The sequence below is a fragment of the Vombatus ursinus genome, unplaced genomic scaffold (genome assembly GCF_900497805.2).
Source record: "Vombatus ursinus unplaced genomic scaffold, bare-nosed wombat genome assembly UNPS02004596.1, whole genome shotgun sequence".
Classification (NCBI taxonomy): domain Eukaryota; kingdom Metazoa; phylum Chordata; class Mammalia; order Diprotodontia; family Vombatidae; genus Vombatus; species Vombatus ursinus.
Window position 1 is genome coordinate 1,834,104 of NW_020944374.1, and position 27,398 is coordinate 1,861,501.

At 41.8% G+C, this 27,398-nt stretch overlaps 2 protein-coding genes across 7 annotated transcripts in view; both read right to left on the reverse strand.

The window, feature by feature from the left end:
• The window catches only part of LOC114025297 (keratin-associated protein 16-1-like), an 11,406-nt gene extending 10,164 nt beyond the window's left edge, over positions 1-1,242 (reverse strand). Inside the window, exon 1 of the mRNA XM_027838685.1 lies at positions 553-1,242. Within this exon, the coding sequence (XP_027694486.1) occupies positions 553-1,242 (690 nt within the window). The remainder of the gene's footprint in view (positions 1-552) is intronic.
• Positions 1,243-25,977: 24,735 nt separating this feature from the next.
• THOC2 (THO complex 2) overlaps positions 25,978-27,398 on the reverse strand; it is a 96,305-nt gene continuing 94,884 nt past the window's right edge. For all 6 annotated transcript variants that reach the window (XM_027838521.1, XM_027838549.1, XM_027838536.1 and 3 more), the window contains one exon: positions 25,978-26,404. In XM_027838521.1, coding sequence (XP_027694322.1) covers positions 26,378-26,404 — 27 coding nt within the window. In that variant the 3' untranslated portion in view covers positions 25,978-26,377. The remainder of the gene's footprint in view (positions 26,405-27,398) is intronic.

Below are 27,398 nucleotides of genomic sequence, written 5' to 3' on the forward strand. Positions count from 1 at the left end.
ACGGACAGAGACAGGGACACACGGACAGAGACAGGGACACACGGACATACACAGGGACACACAGACATACACAGAGGCACACAGACAGACGGGGACACACAGACAGAAAGGAACACACAGACATACACAGAGGCACACACACACACGGACAGACAGGGACACACGGACAGACAGGGACACACGGACAGACAGACAGGGACACACAGACAGGAACACACAGGGACACATGGACAACAGACAGGGACACACGGACAGACAGGGACAGACAGACAGACAGGGACAGACAGACAGGAACACACAGACAGAGACAGGGACACAAAGACAGACAGGGACACACGGACAGGAACACACGGACAACAGACAGGGACACACGGACAGACAGAGACAGACAGACAGACAGAGACAGACAGACAGACAGGGACAGAGACACACAGACAGAGACAGGGACACACAGACAGAGACAGGGACACACAGACAGAGACAGGGACACACAGACAGAGACAGGGACACACAGACAGAGACAGGGACACACAGACAGAGACAGGGACACACAGACAGAGACAGGGACACACGGACAGACACGGACACACGGACAGACACGGACACACGGACAGACACGGACAGACAGACACGGACAAACAGAGACAGGGACACAGACAGACGGACACACAGACAGGGACACACAGGCAGACACAGAGACACACGGACAGACACACAGACGGACAGGGACACACGGACAGATGGACAGGGACACACGGACAGACACGGAGACACACGGACAGACGGACAGGGACACACGGACACACACGGACAGACGGACAGGGACACACGGACAGACACGGAGACACACGGACAGACGGACAGGGACACACGGACAGACACGGAGACACACGGACAGACACAGACACACGGACGGACGGACACACGGACAGACACAGGGACGGACGGACGGACACGGACACACGGACAGAGACAGGAACACACAGACAGGGACACATAAACAGGGACACACAGACATACACAGGGACACACAGACGGACAGGGACACAGACAGAGACACGGACACACAGACACAGGGACACACCGACGGACACGGACACACAGACGGACAGATGGACAGACGGACAGATGGACAGACGGACAGACAGGGACACACAGACAGGGACACACAGATGGACAGGGACACACCGACGGACACGGACACACGAGCAGACACGGACACACAGGCAGACGGACAGACATGGACACACGGACACAGGGACAGACGCAGGGACACAGGGACAGACACACACAGGGACGGACAGACACAGGGACGGACAGACACAGGGACAGACAGACACAGGGACAGACAGACACAGGGACAGACAGACACAGGGACACACAGACACAGGGACACACAGACACAGGGACACACAGACACAGGGACACACAGACAGAGACACAGACAGAGACACAGAGACACACACAGAGACACACACAGAGACACAGACACACAGACACTCAACTCAGATGGCTCTCTAAGTTCCATTTCCTAGGCACCCCTCTCCTAGGCAGGAATGTAGCAGCTCCTGTCCCCAGCTCTGGAAACTTAACATATTCCCACCAGGGCAAATTCTCAGCTCCAAAAAAGCAGTATGGAACAGAAAGATGGGCTTAAAAAGTAATTTCTTTGTCAACAACAAGCCATCTTGTTTAACTACAAGGTGAACAATAAAGTTTATTTGAATTCAACTAGTTCTTTAAAAATAGGTTTTATTTATGTCTTTGGCTTTTTCAACACAGTCATATAGTCTTGGCATGAGGCCCTGTCCTCAAGAAACTTGGTCTGAGGAGATGCAATACCCACAAATAAGTGGATAGGGCATTGGATTTGGAGTCTGGAAGACCTGGGTTCAAATTCTGCCTCAGGTATTTATTAGCTGTATAAGCCCAGGCAAGACACTTCCTCTCTCTGTGCCTCAGTTTCCCTCATCTGTAAAATGAAACAATGGGAGTAGACAGCCTCTAAGGGCTGACAAGCTACTTCATCTACATGAGCTGGAGTTTACCCCTCTGTAAAATGAGAGATTTAGGCTAGATGATCTCTGAAGTTTCCCCATATCTAAAGGTCATAAGGAGTCACTGAAATTTATTGAATAGAGAGGTGACACAGACAGATCTGCACTTTAGGAAAATCACTTTGCTGCAGCCGCCAAAGGTGAAATAGAATGGAGTGGAGAGAAAAGGAAAGGATGACAAAGGCCTAAACCAGGGAGTTGGCCGTGGGACTGGAGAGTAGGGGACATATAGGAGAGATGTTGTAAAGATAAAAGTGACAAGATCTGGCAACAGATTAGACATGGGGGTGGGGCAAACAGGGACTCGAGGATGATGCAAAGGTTGTGAGTGTGGGGGACCAAGAAGATGGTAGTGCTCTCAACAGTATTAAAAAAATTCAGAAGAGAGAAGGTTTTTGAGGGGGGGCACGGTGTTAATGACTTCCGTTTTGGATACATTGAACGGGAGATCTAGTTCAAAAACCTCCAATAGGCAGGGTGTTTGGTGATGCAGACTGCCTATCTAGATACGGGAATCATTTACATGGAGGTGATCATTGAACCTATGAGAGCTGATGAGATCACCAAGAGTGCGTAGGGAGGAAGAGGACAGAGCCCTAGAGTGTAACTTAGGGATGGTTCATGGAAAATGAACCCACAAGGAGACAAAAAAGTTGCCCAGGACATAGATTGCGTTTCTGGCTTCTTGCTTGGTTCTGCTCTCCTGCAAGTTCTGGGTCTCTGCTACTTCCAATTTGGTAGTTATTATACAGATATAGAGAGATATGCAGATATATATGTATGTGTGTATATATATATGTGTGAGTATATGTATTTCCACTTCTTTTTCAGTTTAAAGCTTTTTAGATTAGATTTGTAAGACTCCTCATAAATATATCGTTGCTTTTTAACTGTTTCAGTCATGTCCAACTCTCCATGACATCATTTCAAGGTTTTCTTGGAGCAGTTTGCCATTTCCTTCTCCAACTCGTTTTACAGATGACGAAGCTGAGGCAAACAGGATTAAGTGACTTGCCCAAGGTCACACAGTTAGTAAATGTCTGAGGACTGATTTGAACTCGGGAAGATGAATCTTCCTGTTTCCAGCCCCACCACACTATCTACTGAGCTTCCTAGCTGCCCGGTAAATATATTAGCACCTCGTATTAGCCTCCTTCTCTGACCAAGTGTCTGTCATTCCATTATTTTAATCCATGGTACAGAAATTCAAATTCCATTCTTGATACCATTTTTTTTGTGTGTGAGGCAATTGGGGTTAAGTGACTTGCCCAGGGCCACACAGTGTCTGGTCTGAGGCCGGATTTGAACTCAGGTCCTCCTGACTCTAGGGCCAGTGCTGTATCCACTGCACCACCTAGCTGCCCCTTGACACCATCTTTTTAACCCACTGTTGACTTCCTGATTGTACTACCCTAGTCTATTGCAACTCTTTCTTTTGGTCAGTGGCAGGAATAAAAACATTGCCTGTGCCCCTGAAGCTGTCAGTTTCTTGCTCGGATGCTTTCTAGATTCCTTTGAACAGTACTTGAATCACTCAAAGTGGGTCATAGTCATCTCCTTTTACAAGTCTCAGTAGGTTCTTCCTTGGTACAAATGCCCCAAAGAGAGCAGATTTCTTAGTTATTATTATCAAGTTGACCAATAGTTTCTCGCCTGACAGAGCCCATTGAAATTCAGCATCATTCCTGAGAGGGCAAGCAGCTTCTTCTTCCTCAGAGAGTCTCCTCCTCAGAAAGAGCCCAAGACCAAAATGTCACTCTTCTCACTCCCAGGCCAGGGCTTCCCTTATGTCAAACTGCCCCCCACTCTGCAGTAGACCAGCCCCAGTGAAAAGAGTAAACAGGAACGACATTTCAAGATTCCTAAACATGGACTATGCCTGACATGGGTTTCATTGTGCAGACAAGCTAGAAACAAAATGGAAACACATTTCATTTATCTAGTAATTTGATTTTCTAAATAGGTACTCTGCATTTTCATCTTATTAAGCCATTTTTCTCCTTGATTGGGGTTGCTATAATTTTCTATGTGCCCCAGCATTATTACAGTGCTGTCAAAATGGAAATATTTGCAGAAAGCCTGCAAGGGCCTTATCAAATAGAGCGAAAGTGATTAAGGAGAACAGAGAAAAAAATAGAAGCTATATAGACTATTAAATAAAGCCACAGAAGAGGAATCTCACTGTTGGCTTGAATCTCCAAAGCAGAGTCTGTGATTGGCTAGCTCATCCATTCAATTATCAACTCATTCAATGATTAAATCACTTTAACCATTGCTCAGAATGGAGACTAACACAACAAGGGGAGGCTTGGAGCCTGTTTTCTCAGTCAAATTCCCATGCACCCAGCATAATGCAATTGTGTGCTTAATGCTGTTCATCCAATCAGTGTATTTCTGCCCCACTATGATATCTTTATTTAAATTCATTGATGTCACAGACTGAAGGAACAAAAATTCATTTCCTTAATTTTCAATAGTATATTATTATGGTTGTCAAAATTAAGCCTAATTCATTGCATTTTTCAGAACTTTAAAACAATACCAATCATTTACCTTGAGTAAGTCTCTTCATATCCCTCCCTTGGACTACCCCTCAGTAAAATGAAGGGGGTGGACCCAAGGTCCCTTCAGTTCTAGATCTATGATTGCACAGGTGACATTGAACAAGTCACTTCTCTTCAGTGGACCTCAGTTTCCTCCTCTGTAAAATGAGAGGGTAGAATTCAATGGCCTCTGAGGCTCTTTCCAACTCCAGGTCTATGATTCTGACCATTTCTAGAAAGTCAATATTCATAGAAGTGGGAAACTAAAAAATATTTTGAACCTCCCCCATTAAAAAAAAAATTATCTAGAAAGCTGGCTTATATCAATCCTGACAGTTGAGAAACTTTCTCCATGTCCTTCAGAGAAGCAGAAAAACTTGGAGATGAAAGATTTCAGAGGGAACATAATCCAACCCAAACCTGGACAGGAATCTCCCCTATGATAGCCCCCTATAACAACCTTCATCCTACCTCTGTTTGAAGACCTGAAGGTAGAAAGAACTCACTACCTTACTAGGAAGGTCATTCTACTTTAGGACAACTTTGAATATAAGAAGTTCTTCTTTGTTTTATATTTAGATTAAAAACTGCCTTTTCTCATTCCAGACTACCTTGACATACTGGATAGAGCTGTGGACTTGGAATCATAAAGACCTGAGTTCAGATCCCACCTTAGACATTTACTAGCTGTGTGACCCTGGTCAAGTCACTTAACGTCCCTCTGCCTCATTTCCTCCATCTGTGAAATGGACATCATGATAATATCTACCTCACAGGGAGGATCAGATGAAGTAATATATGTGAAATGCTTTGCAAATCTGAAAGCACAAAAGAAGTGTTGGCTATTTATATTAAATAGGAGCACAGAGATGCCCCTAATTTAAGGGAATGAGTTATCTGAAAATTCTTGTCTACATTAAAATTGCTATTAAAGGTGATTGCTCACTTTACAAAAAGAGATTACATTAAATAGATATTCAGTCCTAGTGTATATCTCCTGAGCTCTAGACCACATGTTAAACTGCCTACTAGACATTTAAAATTGGATGTCCTGTATCAAACTCAACATGGCCAAAAGAGAGCTCATTATCTTTCCCCCTGAGCCTTTCCTTTTTCCTAAATTCTAAGTTTCTCTGGAGGATCTCGCCATTTCTTTAGTCATCCAGGTTTGCAAACTCATCCTCAAATCGTTCCACCACCACCCTCATAACCAATAAGTTGCCAAGCCATGCTGAAGCCACCTCCTTCACATCCCTAGTACCTGTCTCCTTCTCTCCATCTAGAGGGTCACCACCATACTACGGGCCCTTATTTCCTCTCATGTAGACTGTTGTAACAGCTTAAGTGAACTCCTCACTTTCGGTCTCTCCATCCGTGCCCCAACAAGGCCGTCAAAATGATACTCCTAAAGCAAGGGTCTAGCCATGTCGCTGCTCGGTTCAAGTAGTCCCTCCAATTGTATCGCCTCTAGCGTAAGGGACAAACACAAATTTCTCCATTTGGCATTTAAAGCCCATCACAATTTGGCCCCAGAGACCTTGATGAGTTTATTTGACATTTCTCGCTTCTACCCACTCTTGCTATTCTGTGAACTTGCATCGAGTCTCCTGCCTCCATGTTGCTTTTGTACTGGCTGTTCCCCATGTCAGGACCGCTAGGTGGTGCTGCAGTGAATAGAACACTGGGCTTGAAATCAGACTCATCTTCCTAAATTCAAATCTGGCCTCAGACACTTAGTAGCTGTGTGACCCTGGACAAGTCACTTCACCCTATTTGCCTCAGTTTCCTCATCTATAAAATGAGCTGGAGAAGGAAATGGCAAACCATTCCAGCCAAGGAAATAACCCCAAAAGGAGTCACAAAGAGGTGAACATGACTGAAATGACTGAACAACAACAAAGCACCCCATGTCCCTTTCCTCACTTCTGCCTTTTTTTTAGAACACCTGGCTTCCTTCAATACTCGGCTCATGTTACGCTTTCCCCAGGAAACCTTCTTTCTTGATTTTTCTAGTTGCTAGTAGTCTCTCCTTCCCCAAATTATTAGGTATGTGTGTGTGTGTGTGTGTGTGTATATATATATATATATATATAGTATATGTGTGTATGTGTATATATGTATAGATATCTATGTATATATGTATATATATGTAAATATATATGTGTATGTATGTATATATGTTTTTTTTTCCATGTGGCATTCCCTTCCTCCCCTCCCCCATGCAGTAGAATATAAGCTCCATGAAAACAGGAATTGTTTCTTTTCTGTGTCCACATTCCCAACACATCCCCAGTGCCTAGTTAATGCTTTGTTGGATTGGATTAGACCAGCAAGCATTTCAAGGAAGGTCCCATTTATCAAAATTCCCTTTTGGCACAAAGGGGTGGGGGGAGGAGAATGGGATGCCTGGAGTGTGAGCTGAAGATGTCCAAAGCTGCAGCAAAACCCCAAGGTGTCACCTGGATCATCTCCCTCTTGGAACCAAATGCCCATGGCATTTTCTACACTGCTTCACTTGAAATCACTGGAGCAAGAGAGTTTCATAATGACCCCCTTGAGAACTTGCTCCCCAAGGTCTCTATCTACCCAACCCCATAGCAATTGGCTCTTTCTCATTTCCTTATGCTGTCAAAAGCTACGGACTATTGGGTATTCTTGCTGTACCCTGAAGGCACTGCCACATCCCATCACATTCCCTTTTTGTCATCATCCAGCTTTCCTTCAGCCACACCAACTGGGTCCAGGAGCACTGGGGATAGAGGGCTCTCCCAGGAAGAGAATTTGCAGGACTTTCTGCCCTCCCACCTCTAAATTCATTCAATTCCCAATTGGACGAGTCTTTGTTCCTTTACTTCTCCTTATCCTCCCCATACTTCCTTAGGTGATTTCATTGTCCATTAGAACTCTAAAGAAAATCATTCAATGGAATAAGCATTTATTAAACACTTATTAAGTGCCAGTCATTGTGTTAGGCCCTGAGGACACAAAGAAACAAAAAAAAAAGTTCCCGACCCCAAGGAGCTTACATTCTATCAAGGAAATAACACGTACACATATAAGTCTAGGCAAAATATATGAGCAAATACAAGTTAATTTGTGGGTAGGGGCACTAGAAGAGATCTAAAGGCATCACATAGGAGGTAGGATTTGAGCAGATCATTGAAGGAAGATAGTCTAAGAGACAGAAGTGAGAAAGGAGTACAATGTAAGTATTGGACACAGCTTGTGCAAACGTTTGGAGATGGGAGATGGAATGTCATGGGTGAGGAAAAGAAAGGAAACCAGTTGTTTGGCTTTACTATAGTGTACATGAAGGGGAGTAATATATAATGACCCTGGAAAAGAATGTTGGGGCCCGGTCCTGAAGAGCTTTAAGTGCCAAACACAGGAATTTGTATTTGAACCCAAAGGTAAGAGGGAGCCATTGGAGTTTATTGAGCAGGGGAATATATAATCAGACCTATGCTTTAGGAATATCAACAAAGGATATAGAGTTAAAGTCAACCTACTTTAGAATCAAAGAACACCCTGAATTTCAAACTGAAAGACACCCCAAAGTTCGTGTAGTCCAACCCATCACTAAATGAGAATCCTCTCTATAACCTCCCTAACGAAACCCTCCCCAGCTCCTATCTTCCCTCAGCTATAGAGGACAACACTATCCTCCCAGTCTTTCAGGCTCATGACCTACGAGACATCATGGACTCCTCACTATCTCTCACCCCCCCATATCCAATCTGCTACTAAAGTCTATTGATTTCACCTTTGCAGCATATCCCAGATATGCCCCCCCAACTTCTCTTCTCTTACACTGCCACTACTCTGGTGCAGGCCCTCATTACTTCATGCCTGGACAATTACAATATCCTGCTGTGGGATCAGCCTACCACTCTAAACCATCCTCCATTCAGCCACTAAGGTGATTTTCCTAAAGCGTAGGTCTGATCATGTCACTCCCCTACTCAATAAACTCCAGTGGCTCCCTATTGCCTCCAAGAGCAAATATAAAATGCTCTCTTTGGCATGCAAAGCCCTTTAGAACCTGTCCCCTCCTATCTTTTCAGTTTTCATTGCCTTGACACTGGCCTCATTTTTTTTTCTTTCTTTTTTTTTTTTTTTTTTTTTTGGCAATTGGGGTTAAGTGACTTGCCCAGGATCACATAGCTAGTAAGTATCAAGTGTTTAATCTGAGGCCGGATCCAAACTCGGGTTCTCCTGACTTCAGGGCCAGTGCTCTATGCACTGCACCACCTAGCCGCCCCTGGCCTCATTATTCCTTGGCTCCACGTAATTACCCAGGCTGTCTACTATGCTAGAATGTCTCCGCTCCTCCATTCTGCCTACTGACCTTTCTGGCTACCTTTAAGTCCCAACTACAAGTTCATCTTTTACTGGAAGCCTTGCCCAACCTCTCAATTCTAGTGCCTGCTCTCTGTTAATTATGTCCTATTTATCTTGTTTATAGCTTGCTTTGTATATTTTTGTTTGCATGTCGTCTTCTCCATTCAATTATAGGCTACTTGAGGGCAGGGACTGTCTTTTGTCACTTTTCATATTCCCCAGTACTTGGCACATAGTACGTACTTAATAAATATTGATTGATTAAAATGGTCTTCCATCCTTCACCTCAAGAGTCAATGTGTTAAAGTGGAAAGGGGAATAGTTTTGGAGTCAGGGGATTTATTCAGATTCTATCTCTGCCAATTACTACCTGCATGACCTCCCTGGGCCTCAGTTTCCTCACCTGTAAAATGAGGGAATTAAACTAGGATACTTCAAAGGTCCCTTCCAGAACTAAACCTATGATCCAGTCAAGGGGAACCCACCACCCACCAGGGCTTCCCTTTCCACTAATTCTTAAGAAGGGTTTTTATGGTTTGTTTTCTCATCTGCAGCTCTAGATGTATGGTAGATGAAGAGCTGGAAACTCAAGACTCTTATGAGGCTTCTAAATTATCTGTTGACTTCAATTATCCAAGTCATTACTGGCCCCTGTTTTCACCAATAAATTAGCACTGGGTGTCATCAGGAAGCCTTGAAACTGGTGAGAGACTATGAGACTATTGGATCTTGTAGACTATTAATTACACTGGGCAGGTGGTAAGAACAATGCAGCTAGCTGCCTCTCTCCAGCTAACTGCCATTCTCAGCACCTTGGAGAGAATAGAAAAAGGATACAAACAAATAAAAATAAACCAGTTAGAGAATGAACAATCCTCTGTAGCAGGCAGCTCCGATGAGAGTTCCCCTCCCCCCAGCCCCACCCCACCTTGAGCAGGATGGTGCCAAGTCCAAAGCCTATGGGCCCGAGGGCAATGAGGTTTCCTGAGGAGCAGTTCACTCGAGAAGCTTCTCTAGCCCCATCTCCTTTTGCATAGGATAGGTGCAGGCCCCAGGTGCATGCAGGGAAGAGTAACAGAACTTCCCCTCAACTAGCCAGTTCAATAGATCATCCTTCCCCTTTAGCCCACGCTTGCAGAGGGCAAGCATAGAGCTTTTTACCGAGCCATCATTCACCATGTGAAAAGAGGAGAGAGAACTGTCCACCAAGAAGTTCCCTTGAGCATCCTACCTCCCCCTTACCTTACAGGTAAAGGTCCAAAGCACTTCAGGGGGTTGGGAAGGAATTCCTAAAGGAGCAGCAACTATAGACCTTGTGGGTCCCAGCTGGAATCAACCACAAGAATCAACCTGGTCTGTGTGAGCTCAGAGCCAAGATCCTGGGCCATGTGCTACATCAATTATGTCCTGAAGGGGAGTCAGGGTTGGGAAGATGAGGTAGACCTAGATCCAACAGTGCCAAGGAATATCAAGAAGTAGAGAAGGTAATCATGGGAAACTGGGAGCCAGACAACAGAATCTGAACGAGGGGGTAGGGGAGCAGAGACAAGGAATGTCGGACCCTAGCTTTAACAACAAGCCTGACGTCAAGGTTCAGGAAGCAGGGTCAATAATTCTAGTGATGGCCAATTTGGGTTCTCAAGTGTCTTATCTGCTGTAGGCCTACCCACCAGCACCTCTGGAATTCACCTAGTGATGCCGGAGCCTGGACAGATAGATCTGGAAGGATGAGGTGGCTGCCATAGATCAGGAAGGCAAGAATCTGAGTCCCAGAAAAGTTGGCTAAGCAAGGTAGGGTTTGGCAGATAATTTAGAGTCATCAGACAAGGGTCCCAGGCCCACCCAAGGTCCAGATTCTAAGAAGTCCCTTAGGAACTGCTAAGGTGAGTTTTGATCCTAAAGAAGATACTGTTTAATCTCTATCTGGTTTTATATATTCTAATGAGAGTGGTCTGTAAATAAACTCTTTCCATAAAATGGAGAGAACCTAGATCATGATTTGGATGAAGAGGAAACTACATGTTGGTAACCTCTTAAGGATGAAAGAAGCCTGCCAATGCTTCCCCACCTAAAAAAAGACCACCACTGGGGCAGCTAGGTGGCGCTACAGTGGATAGAGCACCAGCCCTGGAGTCAAGAGGACCTTAGTTCAAATCTGGCCTCAGACATTCACTAGCTAGCTGTGTGACCCTGGGCAAGTCACTTAACCCTCATTGCCTCCGAAACTTTTTTTAAAAAAATTTTTTTTAAAGAGATCACCACTCCCCAGCCCAGGTATGGGGGGAGAGAATGAATCCACAGTAGGCTGCCTCTTTTCCTGCTTAATCCTTCTTGGGAAGCCCCAAAGTAATAGAAGGCAACCTATTGTGTCTAACTCATTAGGGTTTAAAGATAGCAATAGCTAAGGATTGAGACTGTAGGCCAAGACATCTGAAACTACCAAGGGTACAGAACTGATGAGTCATCCCCACAGGAGTATCAGGACCATCTAGACAATGACCAGGCTGACGTATAATGCTCCAGGGATAACGGGAGAGGAAGTTACACAAATACTTGTTGATAGCATGTATATAATATATGTTTTGCACACAACCTCAACATGTGATATTATGCTTTGCATATGGTTTTATCATTTGCAACTTTACCTGATTTATGAATTATGTTTCTACCTCTGGCCTATGTTTCTGATCTACCACATGCAATTCTAATTGGAAAGTTACCTACTATGTATCCAGGTAATTGCCTGTAATGACACTATTTGTAATTTAATTGATGTATACAAACAGATGTAACTCCCAGCCTGCTGGGATTTGAAGGAACAGAAAGTGTTTGCTAAGAAGAAAATGTAATGGGGGAGTTGTAATGCCAATAATGGATGGTTCCCATCTGACCTCATTTGCCCATTAAAAAAAAAAAAAAGAAGGCAATGAGTTAGTGTTCATTAAAGGAAGTCCTAGGATTTCAAAATCCCACAAGATTTATGCCAGGATTCAAGAACTGTGTTAGGAAATGTGGACTTTGAAAGGGGTGATCAAAGTAATCTGATGGGGATCCACATGGAAAGGGGGCCCGAGCACAACATCTGGGAAATATTGAGGTGCTTCTGGACTGTCGTGGTCAGACAGCCAAGCTGAAGCAGTCTAGTGTCACATGATGTCTACTGAGTAGGAAAATTAAAGCTAAATCCAGCATGTTTGAGCTCCAGAGATTGTGAAGGACAGGCACTGAAGAGTCAGAGTCCAGAGTTAGAGGCAAGATGAATATAACTCTGAGCTTCAGAGATCTCCATTTCAGTAACAAAATCCCAGTTTTGATCACCAGTTGCGTGAATGGTGCTCAGGGAGGCTAGTTCTTTCCCCATTGATATGTGCCCTGCGGTTGGTCACTTTCCACCTGTATGTGAGGCTAGGAAACAGTTTTTCCTCCAATGATATGTTGGGGATTTTATTTTAATCCTATTTGTGTAGGAGGAGGATTGACCTGATTATTTTCCCCCTTAGCATTTACCTTGTGGTTCTGTCTTAATGAAATATATTGCTATTTGATTTGTACCATTTACCAGGTCTGTGAGTAGGGGTTTTGCTCTGTTAGGGGCTCAAGTTACAATTTGCAGAATGGCTTACCCCATATTGAACCTGGAAAAAATAACAAGGCACTCCAGAGTAGTAGTAATAAATGCTTTGTTGAACAGGATACTGAACTTGGAGTTGTAAGAACCTGGATTCTAATCCTGCCTCATACCCTTACTAGCTGTGTGGCAAGCCACTTGATCTTTTGTGCCTCTTCTGTAAAATGAGGGGATTGGACTTTATGGGATCCTCCAAGAGCCCTCTTACCTCTAAATCTCTAATCCTATGGTCCATTGTTTCCAAAGGGACCCTTATTATATGTGTCAATGGAAGGGAAAGAGATTTTAGGAAACCTACTTTGCAAAGAAATAGGAAAAACCTGCCATAGCTTACCTTTCATATATTACTTGGTTCCAAATGCCACCACCATCTCTAATTCACAATGGATAAAATAAGAAACACCATACAGGGGCAGCTAGGTGGTGCAGTGGATAGAGCACCAGCCCTGGAGTCAAGAGGACCTGAGTTCAAATCCAACATCAGATACTTGACACTTACTGTGTGACCCTGGGCAAGTCACTTAACTCTATTGCCTAGCCCTCCAAAAATGTATTAAAAAAAAAAAGGAAACACCATACAATCATCTCAGGAGCAAGACTGAAAATTACACCCAGCTATGGAAATCAGGATGGGAGAAATAGCATTCTTCCTTCTGAGTACCCACTCATCACTTGAAGGGTTTACTTATCCTGAAAATATAAATCAGATGTCAACTGAAACGGCCATCCAAGCAGAGCACATTTGGGACAGAAGTTCTCTGAAGCACTATGCAAACTGAATTTTGGTCTGCTGGATTCTGTTTGAAATGCCCAAAGGCAGAGTATGACTTAAGCACAAAAGAAAAAGCCCCCCTTTCACCTTGGAAACTCTGCTGCTTTCCTGATGCAGTGGGTGCATGGAATACCTACACTCCTCAGTCTGAAAAGAAAAAAATGGAACTATGATTGGGCCCCTAGGCAGAGTCAGAATTTCATTACTCATGTTCAGGAAGGAGGGCTGGAGAGCTGGCTTCTGTCACATCTCTAATGACTCTCCATCTGCAAACCTCCAGCTCTAAAAAGAGTGAGAGAACAGTGTTCAGACTCCTGAAAACAAAGCCCTTTCTCTTGAGAAGGGGACAATGAGGCACAAGGTAACTAGACAAGCATGAAGACAGCCTGAGAAGTTTTCCAGGCAAGTGGGCATGTGTAGCTACTATTATAGATATGAAAAGAAAATGTTTGAGATTCATAGGAATATAACTTTAGAGCTGGAAGGCCCTTAGTGGTCATCATCAGAAAGACCTGGATTTGAATACCACCTCTGACACTTATTAGCTGTGTGAGCCTGGAAAAGTCACTCTCTCCAGGCCTCAGTTTCCTCATCTGCAAAATGAAGGTATTGACCTTGATGATCTCTAAAGTCCCTTCCACTCCAAATCTACCATCCTGTGATCTAATCCAACCCTTTTGTTTTACATTTGCACAACTAAGACTCAGAAAGATTGTGACTTGCCCAAGGCCACAGAGTAAGTAGGAGTCACAGCTGGGATGTAAACCCAGGTCCTCTGATTCCAAATCTGGCACCTATTATGTTCCAAGCACTGTGCTGGGGAGGACAAAAATGAAGTGGTCCCTGCCCTCCATCAGCTTACATTCTAATGGAGACAACATATATGTGTGTATAAACATATACACATATACACACACAAATATTATATATATATACATACATATATGTATATGTATATACAAGACAGAAACAAATTAACCTTGTGGGGAAAGGCATTGGCATCAGGGGATATCAGGAATGGCCTCTTGGAGGAGGCCTTGTGCAGACTCAACTGAGTCTTGAAGGAAACAAAGGATTCCAAGAGGCAGAGGGAGAGAGGGAATGCATTACAGACAGGGAGGAGAGCCAGTACAGAGGCACAAAGAGAGATAGAGTGATAGGTAGGTAGACAGAGATAGCAGATAAAAAGATGGATAGGTACATAGATATATACATAGAAAGAGATAAATGCAAAGATAGATACATAAAAACATAGATATGTATATATATCTTGGGAGAGAGAGAGAATATTTATTAAGAGCTATCTATAGCGAAGCTAGGCGGTGCTGCAGTGGATAGAGCACCAGTCCTGCAATCAAAAAGACCTGAGTTCAAAATAGGCTTCAGATACTTACCAGCTGTGTGACCCTGGGCAAGTCACTTAAACTCAATTGCCTTTAAAAAAAAAAAAAAGGTATCTGCCAGGCACTGTGCTAAGCAGTAGAATACAAATAAAAAGCAAGCAAGCACGACAGTTCTTGGTCTTAGTGAGCTTACAGTCTAATGGGGGGAAATAACACATAAAAGGAACATGGAAAAGGTAGGAGAGGCGGATGGTATGGAGATGGTGAGGAAGTGAGGTGTAGGCCTGGATCAGGGCAAGATAAAGCCAAAAATCACCAAGAAGAGCCCAGAGTGGTTACAAGGGAAGAATCCAACATTCTACTGGAGAGGAGGTGATGATGGCCCAAGTGGAGAAAACATGGTGTGAAGATGTTTGAGAGACAGGGAATGATGAGAAAATGGCCAATGTAAATTATTAGGCCATACAAAAAATTCTTTAGGGAAAGATAAGATTTAAAAAATGATGAGAGAGAATGGAGTGGTGTGAGTTAAGGCACAGCAAGAAGGCCAATTTGGTTGGACAGAAAAGTATATGGAGGAGAGTAATAGATGATCCTGGAAAGGTAGGATGGGGCTAAGTTGGAAAGGGCTTTAAATATGCCAAACATAAGATTTTATATTTGATCCTGGAAGTAACAGGGAGCCGCTGGAGTTTATTGAACAGGAAGGTGACATGGTCAGACCTGAACTTTAGGAAAATCACTTTGGCAGTTCAGAGAAGGATGAGTTGCAGTGAGGAGAGACACGGGTCAGGGAGAGCAAAGAGGAGGCTATTTCCATAGTCCATGCAAGAAGCCATGAGAGCCTGAAATCAAGGTAGTGGCTATGTGAGTGGAGGGGAAGAGGAAGAAGATGTGAGAAATGTTATGAAGGTAGAAATGCTAAGAGTTGGCAATTGATTAGATATGTGGGGTGAGAGGTGAGCATGAGGAGTTGAGGATGATACTGAGGTTGCTAAACTGAGTTGGTACCTTCAACAAAAGTAGAAAAGTTCAAAAGTGGGGTAGGCTTCAGAAGGAAAGATAACGAGCTCTCTTTTGGACATGTTACATTTGAGGTGCCTTTGGGACATCTAATCTAAAATATACAATAGGCAATTCGTGGTGAGGGACCGGAGCTCAGGTGAGATTAAAGAGAGAAGGCAAGTCACTTAAACTTTCCAGAACTCCGTTTCCCCACTAGTAAAATGGGCTAGTTTGCCTCTGAGGTCCTTTACATCTATGACTCTATTTACTTTCCCTCCCCATTCCCCAACCTCCCATTTCAAACTGCCATCCTCTGAGTGACCTGGGGCAAGTCCCTTCACCTTCCTATTCCTCCTCTATAAAACAAGAGAGTTTGTCCTCTCCACTCGCACAAGCACCACCCTGAGGTCAGGCCCTCATCACCTCTTGCATAGACTATGGATATAGCCTTTTAATTGGTTGCCCTGTCTAAAGTCTCTCCAGAGAATGAAAGTTTCTTAGCTTGGTGACTCGCCTGGCTATGTATATGCTCTAAATCAGACAAGAAAAAGGCTGCTAAGTTCACATTCATATTTTGGGGGGGGGGGGGGCTAGGCAATGGGGTTAAGTGACTTGCCCAGGGTCACACAGCTAGTAAGTGTTATGTGTCTGAGGTCGGATTTGAACTCAGGTCCTCCTGAATCCAGGGCCGGTGCTCTATCCGCAGCGTCACCTAGCTGCCCCCATATCCCCCCATATCTTCTCTTAGAGCAATAACTCTCCTTTTTTTTGTCCCTTTCTTTGTAGTCCTCGCCCTGGTATCCCTAATTGCCCTGTCTACTTGTGTTCATGTAAATACATGGAAACCCAACCTCAATTAGCACCAGTTAGCATCTACTCTCTAGACCTAATCAAATAGCTTTGGCTTTGACATGTGTCTAAAAATATTGCACCAATTTTTTAAAGAATTAAACATTTAAACCATGCTTCTGGGAAGTAATGGGAAATGGGATATTAAAGAACTGTAATAATGGAAGCTTCATTTTAACTGAAAGAGGAGGCCTTGGTGAGGTTTCTATTAAAATGTAATTTATATTTATATATACATATGATATAGATTTGATCACTTAATAATACATAATGCAGTCATAAATGCATTTATGTTGACATATTTAATAATTTAATCATAAAATATATTTCCATGTACACATATGCTAATCTGGTTAATAATTTGATCATACAAGATATATTATAGTTATATGTGCACATGATATATTTAATAATTTCATAACACAGAAGGTGGTGTATTTAGGCATACATATCCAATATTTAACAATCTAGTGATGCACAATAGAATATATTTATGTATATGTACTAATATACTTAATTTTATAACATATGATATATTATTGAATATATACATGGTATATTTAATAATACATTATAGGTATGGACATGTAATAATAACTTAATGACACAATATTATCTACACATTTAGTTATCCTATGTATTTAATAGATGGCTAAGCAGAGCTTTTAGATGAATAGACTCTTACTTTCACTATTTCTGAGGGATGTGAATGAGCTAATGGATTTTCTGATTTTTACAACAATGCTGACTGCTGCCACTTTTTTTGCTTCTGTGGTCATCGCCACTTGGCTCTAATACAGGTTCTGGCCCTTGTAGCCAATCCAATATATGATTGGAGCATCTAAACAGACCAACAATATTTTTTTCCTATGACTCACCTGCCTCAAAAAGAAATTCAAAGGAATCCCTTGTTATCTCTCCTGGGACTAAGTCCAAGGTAATCAATCAACCAACCATTTACTAAGCTTCTACTGTACATGTGCCAGGCATTGTGCTAGGTGCTGAGGATCCAGATACAAAGAATAAAATCATCCCTATTTAAAAGGAGTTTACCTTGTAATTAGAAAGATACTTCTCTTCTAGCTCCAAGTCTATGCTCCTATACTCCTGGGCACAGATTTAAGTACATGTAGAATAAATATAAAGAGAATGCATACAAATATATTCACAGTTAAATGCAAGGTAGTTTGGGAGGGAGGACACAAGCAACTGGGGAGAATGAAGAAAGGTTTCATACAGAAGGTGGCACCTGAGGTGTGTCTTGAAGGACAGAGAGGAAGAAGGTGAATGTTCCAGGCATATGGGACAGCTAGCCCAAATGAACATGTAACTAATCCCTGTGTGAAAGCCCATTGGTATGGGAATCTCCTTTATTGGTGGAGGTGAAAGCCCTGCCTCATGTGAGGGGCAGGGCGGAGTTGGTGAGGAGGGGAGAGTTCCAGGATTCTTCAGTCATCTTGGGGAACTCTTTGAGTGGCAGTCCTCTTCAGGAACACCTCAAGCTCCCATTCTTCTTAGAGTATCGAGTCCTTCGGGCATTTCGGGCTTCCAGCTTTGAGAGGGAAGTTGGACGATGCCAAAGGAAAAGACTGTGGGAAGACATGGGAGGAGCTGGCGCTCCTATTCACAGCTTGCTACTCTAAAGACTGCATGGAGTTTCCCCTTGGGCAATACCAAGAACAATCTCTCTTGGTCAATCTCAATTATCTTGTTCCCTATGGGAGAACTTTTTCATTCTGTATAGTCTAATATATTTTCCTATGTATACCTTCCCTGATTTGTTTGACTATGATGTGGACAGATGAGTTTCTTTGCTATTCACTATGTGTATTCATTGTGGAACTGGTATTTGGTGGGAAAGGGGTCAAGCCTTGGATATAGAACTTGAGGTCTGCTTTCCTCCCCAATAATGACAAAGCAATCAGAAATTAGAGTGAACCCAATCATATACCCCCTAGACTAATGATTAAGGAAGCAGATAGATATAATTCTATTCCAGTACCCTTTCTCCCTTGGAGAAGTGTGAGAGAAGTCTAGAGATGTCTATTCTGCCTCCCTTCAAGCCACATAACAACAGCTTTTACCACACGTAAGTACTCTCTATACTTGGAGTCTTCCCTACACATAGAAATAGGTAAAGTGTCATGTGTAAGAAACAGTGGGGTGGGAGGCCAGTTTGGCTGCCATGGTGTGAGGGGAAGTAATGTCCATTGAGGCTGGAAAGATAATTTGGGGCAAAGTTGTACTGGAACTTTAAAAAAACAAAGCAGTTTATATTTTATCCTAGAAGCAATAGAAAGCCACTGGAATTGGTCAAATAGGGGAGTCGCAAGATCAGATCTGTGCTTAAGGAAAATCACCAGAAGTGGTGTGTAGGACAAACTGGAGGGGGAGAGACTTGAGGCAGGGAGAATAGGAGCCATTGCAATAATTCAAGCTAGAGGTAAACTGATAGCTGCATAAGTAGAAAGAAGGGGTTGGATGTAAAGGATGTTGCCAATGTAGAAATGGCAAAATGTGACAATTGATTAGTTATTTCAGATGAAGGGGTAAAGAGGAGTTAAGATTAATGCCAAGTTTGTAAAATAGGAAGAATGGGAGATCTGACAGAAATGAGGAATTTTGGAATGAAGGAAGGTTTAGGGGAAAATGAAACAAATCCATTTTTGGACGTATTGAGCTTAAGATATCTCTAGGACATCCATTTGACATGTGCCATAGGCAACTGGTGATGCCATACTGGAGCTCGAGGGGGAGAGAGTGAGGCTGCATATATAGATCTATGGAGTCATCTACATGGAGATGATAGTTAAACACACAGGAACTTGATGAGATTACCAAAGGAAATACTAGAGAACAGAGTTTCTTAATCTAGGATACAAGGACCCCTAATGGGTCTGTGGATATATTTCAAGGGGTTAGTGAACCTAAATGGAAAAAAAAAATTACATTTTTATTCTCACTAATGGCTAACCAAAATCTAGCATTTCCTTTAATTATGAGTCTTAAACATTGAGTCCATAGGCTTCACCAGACTGCCAATGGGGTCCGTGACAGGAAAAAAAAGATTAAGATCTCCTGTTCCAGAGGGAGAAAGGGACATAGGACAGAAATCTTGGAGAATACACAAAGTTTAAGTGGCATAATATGGATAATGAGCCAGCAAAGTTAGTCAATAAGTATTAAATATCTGCTATGTGCCAGGCACTGTGCTAAGCCATGGGGATACAAAGAAAGGCAAAAAACAGTCCCTGATCTCAAAGAGCTCACAGTCCAAAGGGGGAAGACAACATGCAAACAGCTACATACAAACAAGCTAGTTTTGTTGTTGTTTAGTGTCTGACTCTTGGTGACCCCATTTGGGGTTTTCTTGGCAGAGATACTGGAGTGGTTTGCCATTTCCTTCTCCAGCTCATTTTGCAGATGAGGAAACTGAGGCAAATAGGGTGAAGTGACTTACCTAGGGTCAGCTAGGAAGTGTCTGAGGTCACATTTGAACGCTGGTCTTCCTGACTCCAGGCCTAGCACTCTATGCACTGTGCCACCTAGCTGCCCAAACAAAGTACCTACAGGATAAACTGGAGACAGTCAACAGAAAGCCATAACACTAACAGGGAGTGGGAAAAGATTCTTATAGAAGATAGAATTTTATCTGGGACTTGAAGAAAGCCAGGGAGGTTAGAGGACAGAGACTGAAGAGGGGGCAGGGGGAGAGAATTCCAGGTATAGGGGACAACCAGTGAAAATGCCCAGAGTCAGAATGTAGAGTACCTTGTTCAAGGAACAGCAAGGAAGACCATTTCATTGGATTGAAGAGTATATAGAGGGGAATAAGAAGACTGGAAAATTAGGTAAGGGCTAGGTTATAAAGGGCTTCAAAAAGTCAAAGAGAGGATTTTATATTTGATCCTGGAGGCTATAAGGAGCCACAGGAATTTATTGAATAGGATGGTGACATAGACCTGCACTTGAGGAAGATCAATTTGACAGTTGAGTGGAGGCTGAACTGGATTAAGAAGAGACTTGAGGCAAGGACAGCAATCTGTTGGCTATGGCAATAGTTCAAACATGAGGTGATGAGGGCATCCACCAAGGTGGTGGCAGTGTCAGAGAAAAGGAGGAATATACACATGACAGATGTTTTGAAGGCAGAAACAATAGGCCTTGGCAACAGATTGGATATAGGGGTGAGTGAGTTGAGAATGATACTGAGATAGTGAGCCCAGGGAACTGGGAAGATGGTGGTGCCCTCAACAGTAATAGGGAAGTTAGGAGGAAGGGAGGGTTTATGGGGAAAGTTAATGAGTTCAGTTTTGGATATGTCCGGTTTAAGATTTCTATGAGAATATTTGGAGATGCAAGACTGGAGGTCAGGAGAGAGGTTATGGCTGGATATATAGATCTAAGAATCCTATGCATGGAAATGAAAATTGAATCCATGGGAGCTGATGAGTTCTCCAAGTGAAATGGTATAGGTGAACAGAAATGGGACCAGAATAGATCTTTGAGGGACACACATTTAGTAAGTGCCAACTGGATGAAGATCCAGCAAAGGAAACTGAGGAGCAAACAGGTAGGAGGTGAACCAGAGGAGAGGAGTGTCACAAAAACACAGAGAGAAGAGAGTGTCAAGAAGATAATAATCAACAGTCAAAGGATGCAGAGAGCTCAAGAAGAATAAGGACTGAGAAAAGACCATTAGATTTGGCACTTAAAGGGGCAGCTAGGTGGCGCAGTGGATAAAGCTCTGGCCTTGGGGTCGGGAGGACCTGAGTTCAAAATCTGGCCTCAGACACTTGACACTTACTAGCTGTGTGACCTTGGGCAAGTCACTTATTGCTTCACCAAAAAAGATCACTAGTAACACTGGCGAGAACAGTTTAAATTGAATGATGAGATCAGAAGCTAGACTCCAGAGTTAAGAGAGTGAAAGGAGAGTGAAAGGAAAAGACTTCCTAGGAATTTTCAGCAAGAGAGTAGTGGTCACATAAGTAGGAGGAAAACCAGGAAACAGTATTATCATTAAAAACCCAGAGAAGAGAGAATATCCAGGAGGAGGTGGTCAACAAGTCAAATGCAGCAAAAATGCAGTTAAAGAGAGATGAGGACTGAGAAAAGACTATTGGATTTGGCAATTAACAGAGCTTTGGTAACTTGGACTTATCTTTTGTACTGTACCACAACATATTCCCTACTTTATTATATATCGTTCAAGGAGAAGCTAGCCATGCAAGTTCAGGCTACTCGGCTTAAAGGGATATGGAAACTAGATAGAGCATTACAGGAACAAATCTTAAAAGGAAGGTAAAGTTTGTTCTCCATCTAATGAGATCAAATATCATTCAATACTCTGGCATACATTTACACTCATTTCTTGGCTACTTTGATGGCTCCATGCTCTCATTGATGTGATGGAGTCCATTAATAACCCATTGATACCTTTTCATACTGGGTGAATCTTGTCCATATGTTCCCATAAAGAGGTACCAGGGAGCCCACCTAACACAGCAGGGGCCTTAATTTCTCTTGACACTGTACGGACACCAATGGAGCAATGGGTTGTCCATTGGTTATTCCTTGTCCTAGTCATATGACCAGCCCACCTTCTTTTCTGGCCATACATCTCTGATGACATTTTTTTTATGGCATTTCCCTTGTGTCATGCTACGTTACTTAACACTTTGTTTGGCTCTAAGCAATTGATAGTTTGGGTAATTGCTCATTTTCCAGAAGATGGAGTATTTATTTTCTCTTAAACTCACTAGTTATTGCAATGTTTCAAACATCATAGCATCAATACTAAAATAGGACTTGTGATGTCATTGGTATAGGAAATTTTCAAGTGAGGAACTTCCCTCTATCAATTCAGGTCAATGTTTTCTCTGCAACTTATTAGTCTAATGGAGTTGCCTAGAGCACTAGGAAATTTAAGTGACTTGCCCAGGATTACACATCCAGGATGTGTCAGAGGCAGGACTTGAATCCAGATCTTTCTGGCTCCAAAGCCAACATTCTAGTCCAGGAATGGGGAACCTTGCAGTGGGTGTGGCCTTTTGACCAAGTTGAAGTTTTACAGAAAAAATCCTTTTATTAAGGGGATCTGATCTGTGAATTTTGTTTCCAGTCAAAGGGCCACGCTTGAGGACCTAGAGGAGCACATGTGGCCTCAAGGACGCAGGTTCCTCACCCCTGCTCTTGTCACTATACCACAACTGCCTCTATGAATAGCTCACAATAATGCTATGCTTTAAAGTTTGCAAAACATTTTCCTCATAATAACCCTGCACAATAGATTGTACAAATATTATTATCCTAATTATTTTTTGTCCTAATCCTAAAATGAAGAAACTGAGGCACAGAAAGATTAATTTACTTGCCTAGGATTATACAGCTACTGTCAGAGCCAAGTGAATTTTTTCTGCTTTTAAATGTAATCCACTAGATTAAGGTGGAAATTTTTGATTGAATGAATTTCAAAAGGGCAAAGGTATTGCATAAACTGACCATAGAAAACAAGTATTCCAAATCTTCCTCCAGGACCAATGTGGCAGGTGTGAGAAAAGTGCTGGGAAAAATAACTGGAGATGCAGTGTTGTCAGAGGGGAGCCAGGTTCCTTTGGAGGCTAATAGATGGAAAAAAACATGAGAGAAAGAGGAAGGAGGAGTTTCTTTACTATGGAATGAGAATTCCAGAGGACACAGTGGAAGGAGTAGGCAAGGTTGGATTGGGGCATGGATGGAGTCTGGTTGAGAAATAGGAGTGAAAATAAACGAGGCCGTGGCAGGGAAGTTTCTTCCTAATGTCAAGTGATTTTTACAGAGATAGAGATAGGGTATCTAGTGCATGCTGGGGAGGGTGTAGGGGAGACAAGAGAGGGAAGTAGAATCCAAATCCTCTCTCCTCATTCTCCGTTACTGTAAGATTATAGGGCTAAGGTTGGACACTAAGGGGTGACTGAACCTCTTCCAACTCGAGTTCATTAAAATTAAAAGGACCATCCAGACTGAACGGTTTCACTGTCTCCCCTCTTCTTTACAGACGTCAGCTGTAATCCTTTCTATTGTCTCTTCTTTCATCTTTCTTTCTAGTTTATGAAGTGACCCTCTCTCCCTGATGACTACCATAGGCTTTTATCTCATTCTTTCTTAACTACTATTTGCTTCCATACCTCCCCCTAACTCAATTTCTCTCTCCATAGATTGCTTTTCTACCTTCAAAAGTAGACTTCCCCATTTAATGTTTTTCATTCTGTGTGTATCTTTGAGATGTTTCTTATACATCCATCAAGTTGCTGGGTTTTGCTACACTGTTCAATCTATTTACATTTAAGATTATTGCTAGGTTTGGCTTTTGTCTATTTTGTATCGACTTTTATCACCTTTTTTTTAAAAAAAAATCACCACTTCCTTGAAGTAGACAGCTACATAGGTAGGTAGTTGAAAACAAAGACAATAATTATGCCCCCCACATCCTTGACTCTTTACCTGCTCAAATAACTGTTATCTTTCCTCCTCTCATCCTTACCTCTTAGCATATACACTTGTAGTAGCCATTGCAAGAAATTTTACTTCACTTTGTTCTCCTTGTCTCTCTCCCTCATCTTTCCCCAGAACTTAGCAGTGTCTGGCACATAGTAGGTGTTTAATAGATGATAATTAACTGTCTTCTGAATTTGTCTCATTCGTAAAGTATTATCTAATTATGTCTTTATTCCCTTACAATAAGGAAACGAACATGAAGTCACAAGACCTCGTCCCTTACAAGAGGCAGAGCTTCTAGAATACCAAATCCGAGTCTTTCTCTTGTATCCCAATTCTACGTGATCACATTTGTAGATCTCACACCAAATCCCCTTCTCTTCACGTATTTTATCTATGGTTTTGTTCCTGATGGGGGCCTTCTGCTACTTCACTTAAAAATACCAATAAATTAAGGAAGGAGTGCTGCAGAGTAATCACTCTTTCAGTCATGAGGCCTAGTTCAGCATTCAGCACAGTACCTGGCACACAGTCGATGCTTAGTAAATGTTTATTGACTGACTGGTCCTAATACCTTCCCTTACCATGTTCACCACTACCAAGGCTAGGTTATCCTGAAGCTAGAGCTAAGCCTCTCCCTTTCCCTACCCCCATTACCACCACCCTTAATGCTGGCAAGGACCCACATATCCAACCCTGGGAGATAAGATGCAATCCTCAGAGGCACAGCCCTTGTCAGAGAAGGCAAACTGTCACAATAGATGTGCCTTCACCTCCATCCCTTAACTCAGGCATGCACTGTCCTCAATACCAATTGACCAAAAAGTTGATGGGCAAAAGAATTTGATAACAGCTGCTAAATCTTAAGAATGAAGAGATGTTAATCACTTGTCCAGTATAGCAATTATTTTGGCAGGGAAACTAGTAGCAGTAGAGAACAAGCCAAACTCAAGATTAAGATTGAAAGACATTCAAAGTCAGAGACCCAAAGCTGTTATTTTGAAACAGCCACCATTATTTGGTTTCAATGCCAATATAAAGCTACTTTTTGTTTATGTTTTATGAATATAGAAAAGCTTCATAATACCTCTCCCAGAAGATATGCTTTTCTTCACCTAATTTTGTCCAAGTCATAATTCCTTTAAACATCTCCCCTCAAGATTTAGAATTTCATCTTCATAACACAACTAATCTTAGTATTCCATGCCTTTGCTGTATTGTTGTTCTTCTCTCAACACTTTTTGATACAAATACAGCTCAGGCCCCAAGAAATATATGAACAAATGCACCACCTATGATACAGATTAACCAACGCTTTCACGCTTTCAAATTACTCTGATTTCCAGAGTCTGTGAAATGAAAAAATGACCTTGGAGCAATCAGGCTAAAAAGATACCTTCCACTGAAGGGGGAGGATGGAAGAGTAGTTGAACAGAGAGAGAGAGAAAGAGTGTGTGTGTGTGTGTCTGTGTGTGTGTGTGTGTGTGTGTATGTGTGTGTGTGTCCCAGGACCCACCTTTTACTGAGAAAACAATACACACAATGATTTACAACTCATTGAGAAAACTATTGTTTATTTAGAAAAAAAGGTTACACTGGTAGAATTCCGCAGATTAAAAACAAAAACTTAATGACATAATGAAACTTGTCAGACTACAGTTCAGTGATTAAAAAGCTCCTGTAGCTGTAGAACTGAATGAAGCTTAATTAATTTTGTTTTTTTGAGGAATTCTTTTTTTCCAATTTATCTAAAAACATTATAGACAAAGGAAAAGGTTATGCGGCATGTGACAGTTGAACTACTTTTTCTTTTTAAAAACAAGTCTTAATGTTGTACACATAATAAACATAATACAATTCCTAAGGACTGCATGAAATAGTGCTATCACCTTGTTTTTTTAGTCATTGATATTAAAAACAGGCCAGATAATAATAAATAAAAACGGAGTTTTCAATGAGGTAACTTCAAAATGATTAAACAGCTGTTTATTTTGTTTCCAACAATAAAAAGAATGCATTGAAAATTGACAGAATGACTAAACCCAGGCAGTATTTAAACAATCTAAACTGAAATTCTAGTACACATGTAACCTCCTCATTTGCTCCATGGCAACTGTTTGTTTGCAGCACATTGTGCTAAAAAAAAATAGGGAATAAGTAACACTTTCAGCCATGTACTGAAAATAAATGTGTAAGAACCTAAGCAACAAGTTAAAATACAGAAATGCACAACTCAACAATTTTTAGGTTTTTCAGCATGGAGAAAATAAAGCAGAAAACTGAATAACTTAAGGAGATGTAGATGGGTCCTCTCTGTTCACAAATTTCTGTGCCATCTACTTAGGAAAAGATATTTCTGATCAAAGATGACAATCTTTCCATTTCACCTGAAAGAAACAAAGAAATTACACTGATAAGTTGGTTTGTGGGGGAGATGGAAATCATAGTCTTGACAATTTTTTTTCTTTTATTTCAATGTTAAAGGCCATTAAAGCCATTTACAATGCCGAGGTGTATCATAACAACATAAAAACAACAGTGTAGTAGAATTATAAAATTTTTAAAGCCTACAATATTCTCAGATAAACTATCCCAAAGGCACAATAGACTTGCTAAAAGTAAACAGAACAAGCCCAACAAAAAAGAACTCACTTTACATTATTAACAAATGGCTAAGAGAACAAAGTAGACAAAAACAAGGCATCACCATTTCACTTTTTTTTTTTTTTTTTACAAAGAAAGATGGAGACAAAACAAGAAGTCCAAAGTAACAAAACCTAAGTAAACTTCCTAGACAGCTGTCAGATGCAGGTTAACACCAACAAAATAAATATGGAAGAGGAAAAAAAGTTTTTACTTTTCCCAAGTATATCATTTTAACAGTGCTTCAAATAAGCAGTCTCAGAATTATGAAAACTGGTTTAGAAAAAAGCCCATTAACTCAACTCTACTCAAGTTTTTAACTTGAGTTTAATCATTAAACACAAAATTTTGTTAAACCTGAATTTACCTATTTCATTTGCATAAAACTGATAATTCCTATTTGTGCTTTTTGCACAATATCTAGTTCATATCAATATTTGTACTGCATTTTGGACACAAATGGCCACAGCGCTGGGCACATAATAGGCAGCAAGTAAATACCTGATCATGTGACAAGATAAAAATAAATGAAATTTTGGCACTCAAGGAACTTATAATAAGAACCTAGACCAAGGGTTAAGCAGTGATAGATGAGGGGATAGTAGACAGAACAGAGCAAGAGAGTTTTATATTTGGTAAGCAAGGATGTAGAAAGAAAAATGAGAGGGTAGAGGTTTTAAGTAGAAAGATAAAAGAGGTTTCACCTGGGCAATGTTACGCATAACAAAGTAGATGCTG